The sequence below is a fragment of the Lycium barbarum genome, chromosome 1 (genome assembly GCF_019175385.1).
Source record: "Lycium barbarum isolate Lr01 chromosome 1, ASM1917538v2, whole genome shotgun sequence".
In the NCBI taxonomy this organism is placed as follows: domain Eukaryota; kingdom Viridiplantae; phylum Streptophyta; class Magnoliopsida; order Solanales; family Solanaceae; genus Lycium; species Lycium barbarum.
The window spans coordinates 20,846,999-20,852,998 of NC_083337.1; the positions used below are offsets into that span (position 1 = coordinate 20,846,999).

Here is a 6,000-nt window from a genome sequence, read left to right on the forward strand (position 1 = left end):
GCTCACGCCGAGGGAAACCCAAAAATTCCCGCAGCCAAAATTCTGGAACTGGCCGTAAGGGAGGCCCTAGCCGCGGCTCAGGCGGCGGAAAATTCACCGGCGGCCGCGGTGGTTCAGCCCGTAGCAGCCAGCGGGCTCCCCTTCGCAGCAGTGGACTGCCGACCAGTTTGGTCACTGGCAGTGGGTCCCGCGGCCTCGCTGGGCTGCTCCTCCCCCCTGCCCATACCCGACGGCTTCTTGGGCTCGTCCCCCGCCAGTCCCGCCACGGCAGTAGGGTTTATTAGGCCCTTCTCCAGCCCAGCAGCTCTACACGGTAGCAGTGGCCTCTCATGGGTCGTATGTTCCAACCGACATTGAGTCCGCAATGCACACCATGACCTTGAACCGGCCCGATCAAAATTGGTACATGGATACCGGGGCCACTTCTCATATGACATCCTCGGACGGTAATCTCTCGTCTTATTTTAATTTGAGCAATCAAAATAATGGTATTGTTGTGGGAAATGGTCATTCGATTCCAATTCGTGATTGTGGTCATACTAGTTTGCCTCCCCCATACCCCTCTTTATCCTTGCGGAATGTCTTACATGCTCCTAAACTCATTAAGAATTTAATTTCAGTAAGGAAGTTTACTACTGATAATTCTGTGGCTGTTGAATTTGATCCATATGGGTTTTCTGTGAAGGATTTTCAGACGGGGATGGCACTAATGCGGTGTGATAGTCGGGGAGATCTTTATCCAGTCACCACCATCAAATATCCAACCACCACTCCATCAACCTTTGCGGCGTTGTCCTTTCCTTTTTGGCATGATCGTTTGGGTCATCCAGGAAATTCTATCTTAGATTGTCTTAGGCTTAATAAAAGCATTGAATGTAATAAATCTATTCATTCTAGTATTTGTCGTTCTTGCGTTCTTGGTAAACACATTAAGTTGCCGTTTGATTCTTCTATTTCCGAAACTTTGATGCCATTTGATATTATTCATAGTGATTTGTGGACCTCTCCCGTGTTAAGTTCATTGGGTCATCGGTATTATGTTCTTTTTTTGGATGATTTTTCGAAGTTTTTATGGACTTTTCCTTTGGCTAAGAAATCCGACGTCTATGAGAAATTCTTAGCTTTAAAAATCCACATTCATACCCAATTTGAACGTCATATTAAAAATGTCCAATGTGATAATGGGAAGGAATATGATAATGGTCAATTCGGGAAATTTTGTGAGTCTAATGGGATGTCATTTCGTCTTTCTTGTCCACATACGTCATCACAAAATGGGAAAGCCAAAAGAAAATTCCGTTCTATCAATAATATCACTCAGACTCTCTTTGCTCATGCTTCTCTCCCCCCTTCGTTTTGGCATCACGCCTTACAAATGGAAACATATCTTCTTAATATTTTACCAAGTAAATTATTTGGTCACGTTTCTCCTCTTCAAGTGCTATACCAAAGAAAGCCATCTTACTCTCATCTTCGGGTTTTTGGGTGTTTATGCTATCCCCTCTTTCCTTCTCCGACTATCCATAAATTGCAAGCCCGATCTACACCGTGTGTATTTTTGGGGTATCCTACGAATCATACAGGGTATAAGTGTTATGATTTATCGTCTCACAAAATCATTATTTCTCGTCACGTGATTTTTGATGAGAATGTTTTCCCATTTTCCAATTTACATTCTCCCATTTCAACTATTTATGATTTTTTGGATAATGGGATTTCCCCATTTTGGTTGCATCATATGGCTTCTACTCCGAATAGTCGGCTCAGCCCCCCCCCCCCCCCCACCCCCCACCCCCCACGCTGCTCCCGTGACACAGCCGACTACCCCCCATCCCACCGTGGCACCCGTGAACCAGCCGACTGCCCCCCCTCCCACCGTGGCACGCACTGCCCAGTCCCCTCCGTTGGCAGCCGCCTCCCCTACCGCACCTACCCCTCTGCCTTAGGCCAACAGCCCTCGGCTCCATCTCTCCCACCTACACAAACATCACCCCGGCCACCCCAATCTACCAATCCACCCCGAATGGTGACCCGGAGTCAGCATGGTATTTTTAAGCCAAAACGTACGTTTAACTTGAATACCATGGTTACGAAATCCCCTCTCCCTCGTAACCCTGTGACCGCCCTTCGTGACCCGAATTGGAAAATGGCTATGGATGATGAATTTGATTCTCTTATTAAAAATAAGACGTGAGAGTTGGTGCCCCGTCCACCTAATGTGAATGTTATTCGTTCTATGTGGATTTTCACTCATAAAGAAAAGTCTAATGGCGATTTTGAGAGGCATAAAGCCCGTCTTGTAGGTGATGGTAAGACTCAACAGGTTGGCATTGATTGTGGTGAGACCTTCAGTCCGGTGGTCAAGCCGGCTACGATCCATACCGTTCTCAGTCTTTCATTATCAAAGAAGTGGCCTATTCATCAGCTAGATGTCAAGAATGCTTTCTTACACGGTGAGCTCAAGGAAACAGTGTATATGCATCAACCTCTGGGTTTCAGAGATCCCACTCATCCGGATTATGTATGTTTACTCCGTAAGTCCTTATATGGACTTAAGCAGGCCCCGAGGGAATGGTACAAGCGTTTTGCAGATTATGTCTCTTCTCTTGGTTTTTCAAACAACAGATCTGACAATTCTTTGTTCATCTACAAAAAGGGGTCCGATATGGCATACATGTTACTTTATGTTGATGATATTATTCTTACTGCTTCCTCAGATTCTCTCCGATGCTCCATTATGGCTCTCCTTGCCTCGGAATTTGCTATGAAGGATTTGGGTCCTTTGAATTATTTCCTTGGCATTCATGTCACTCGCCATAAGGATGGCATGTTTCTTTCGCAACGCAAGTATGCCGAAGAAATCATTGATCGAGCTGGGATGTCTTCTTGTAAGGCTACTTCTACTCCGGTTGATACTAAACCGAAGGTGAGCAGCACATCGGGTGCTTCATATGATAACCCGACTCACTATCGCAGTCTCGCAGTTGCACTTCAGTATCTTACTTTCACGAGGCCGGATATCTCTTATGCTATTCAACAGGTATGCTTACACATGCATCACTCCAAAAAAATAGATAATTTGCGGAGGTTAAAAGTTGCAATTCGCGAAGGTTTTAGCCTCCACTAGTTGCTAGAATAGGCTAAAACCTCCGCAAATTGCAACTTTCAACCTTCGCAAATTACCTTTTTATTTTGTAGTGCGTGCACCGCGAGAGGTTCATATGCATTGTTACACCTCGGAAAATTTTCCGTTGGTACGCAAGTGGATGAACTAGTGATGAATATGAGTGCATGATGTCTATGGGCAAGAAACGGCGTTTGATGACCTTAGGCGAGATTTCGAAAGTATCCGATGTGAGACGAGAAAGTTGGCTAAGTTAAGATGAGATACAAGGTGAGCAATATATGTGCATGGACGGGGGTGATTAAAATGAGAAGTCTAAGAAATATGGGAAGTTGCAAAATTGCAACTGCCCAGTGGTCGTAAATTGCAAAATACGGACTGTAAATTGCAATACGGTCCGTAAACTGGCAGTCGTAAACTGCCATGCAAGGTTTCAACTTTCTGCCCAGTCAAGAAATGGTAAAATACGACCAGGTGGACGGACCGTAAAGTGATTTACGGCCCGTAAACCATGGTCCTAAACCACCATGAAGGCAGCCCAGCTTCTGGTTCTGGAAATGGTTAAATACGCCCATGGAGGACGAGCCGTATAGTGGAATACGGGCCGTAAACCTCCATGGACGACCACTGTTCATCTCAGCACAGATTTCACAAGTCATTAAATAAAGGGACCAACACTTGTTTTATTTCATTACAACATTACACCACTTCTCTCTAAAAATTCTCTCTACATTTATTATATGAGTTTTCAAGGATTATAAGCCATCAATAACATTAAGACAAGTGAATCAAGGATAAGGGAATCATCAAGGATCACCCAAGTCAAGAAATCCAAATGGAGAAAAACTAGGGTTTGGCTCAAAGTGGGGTATTATCAACCAAAGCTTGTTCCTATAACTTCTAAGGTAAGATTCATGATTTTTACATGATGTTTAAGGTATTGGAGAATTAAAATACATGGATTGTATAAAATGTGGCCAACTAGGTCATGAATGGTGAATAGTGACATTTTGTGGAATATTTGGAATTGAATCATGAATGTTGTTGTGTTGTGATATGAATGCATTATAAATGGTACTAAAATCATGAACTAGACACTTTAGACGAATGGACGAAGTTGGATGTTATGACCATGAATATGGGTGAATTAGAGGCAAATTGAGAAATCTAGATAATGTTGATAATGTGAATGACTAATGACCATTGTTATTATATTAAATGAAGGTATAAACGCTAGCATTGGAAGGAAACGTGCAAGTGTAAACTAGTTCGACGAAAAGGTATGTGAGGCTAACCCTTCTTTCATAAGGCATGGTTCCTTGGCCAAACTCTTAAATCCTCTTTAAGAGTATGTTGTATTCAAGTGATTGACACTCCGAGCTCATAAGCTCACGACCCTTGATACGTGCTACGAATGTACTACGCACCCCATTGACGAGTAAGCATAAGATAGAGATGTAGCGAGAACGATGATGATAGTGATGACGATGATAATAATAATGATGCTAAAGGTGCCCACGGGCTATTATATTCACATGTGCCTACGAAGGGCTATAATGACACCCCGAGCTTATAATGCCGGGTAGAATATATGTATATGATTATGTATAAAGTATGTATACGATTACGTAACGCGCGCACACCTCTGCTGATGGTACGGATAACCCTGAAGCCTTGGTAGGGCCAGGTAGAAATAACATTGAGCCTTGGTTGGCTAAGTACGTCTGAAACATCGAACTTTATGGTCGGGCACGCTATGTATGTATATAAGTGTATAGCTATGTATACAATATGAATATGAATGTGAAAAGATTATGTATATAAATGTGAATAGGGGCATATATACGAATACGAGCACTATTATGAAATATGCATGAGAAATGGAAAGTCCCTATGAAAGGCAGGTAAGTGTCATGATGATGATATTATTGTCTTCCCTCATGTGCCACTTCGTATATTGTCTATGATGCTTCTATATTGATATTAATCATGCTTTACATACTCAGTACATTATTCGTACTGACGTCCTTTGGTTTGTGGACGATGCGTCATGCCCGCAGGTGCACAGGGAGACAGACTTGATCCATAGCTGCTTATTCAGAGATTTCATAGAGAGCTCCATTTCCTTCGGAGCCATAGCTTTTGGGTACTCATTCTTTTGTGTATATAATTATGGGCATAGCAGGGTCCTGTCCCGCTAATGTGATATGTCATACTCTTAGAGGCTCGTAGTCATGTGTATGTGGGTAGAGATGTTCGGCCATGTCGGCCCATGTTTTGTATATCTTTTGTTGGCCTCGTCGGCCTTGTACTTATGATGTGGCATAGATGCCTATGATGTGTTTAATGATGATGGTCGTCTAATGGGATCAATATGATTAATGATAAGAAAAGCACGAATTGACTTATGGTTCACCTAGATGTTATGTTATGTACGATAAGGGGGTGCCCGGGTAGGGTAGCACCGGGTGCTCGTCGCAGCCCCTAGCCGGGTCGTGACAAAAGTGGTATCAGAGCAGTTCAGTCCTAGGATGTGTCTACGAGCCGTGTCTAATAGAGTCTTGGTTATGGGTGTGTTGCGCGCCACACTTATAAACAAGAAGCTGCGGACATTTTAGGAATATATGACCTTCTTTCTTCATAAGAATCGTGCGATAGAGCTATGATGTAAGAAATTCTTGTTCCTAAATCGTGTGTTGTGTATTTCAGAGATGCCTAAAAAGAAAAAGGCTACAGCAGCCCAAAAGGGCAAGACGGTGGCAGAAAAGCGGGCTGAAAGAGCACCGCCACCGGTAGTAGAGGAAGATGAGTCCCAGAGTGCGGCTCAATCTCAGTCCTCCCAGACAGTGCCTATTACCGAGGAGCACGTGAGAGCC

At 43.6% G+C, this 6,000-nt stretch overlaps 1 protein-coding gene across 2 annotated transcripts in view; it reads left to right on the plus strand.

Annotated features, from left to right (window-relative positions):
• LOC132633062 (uncharacterized) overlaps nucleotides 1-5,500 on the plus strand; it is a 32,994-nt gene extending 27,494 nt beyond the window's left edge. The window contains exon 4 of one of the 2 annotated variants that reach the window (XM_060349272.1): nucleotides 5,185-5,500. In XM_060349272.1, the coding sequence (XP_060205255.1) occupies nucleotides 5,185-5,325 (141 nt within the window). In that variant the 3' untranslated portion in view covers nucleotides 5,326-5,500. The remainder of the gene's footprint in view (nucleotides 1-5,184) is intronic. The other variant, XM_060349264.1, reaches the window with a different exon arrangement.
• The last annotated feature ends 500 nt before the right edge of the window (nucleotides 5,501-6,000 follow it).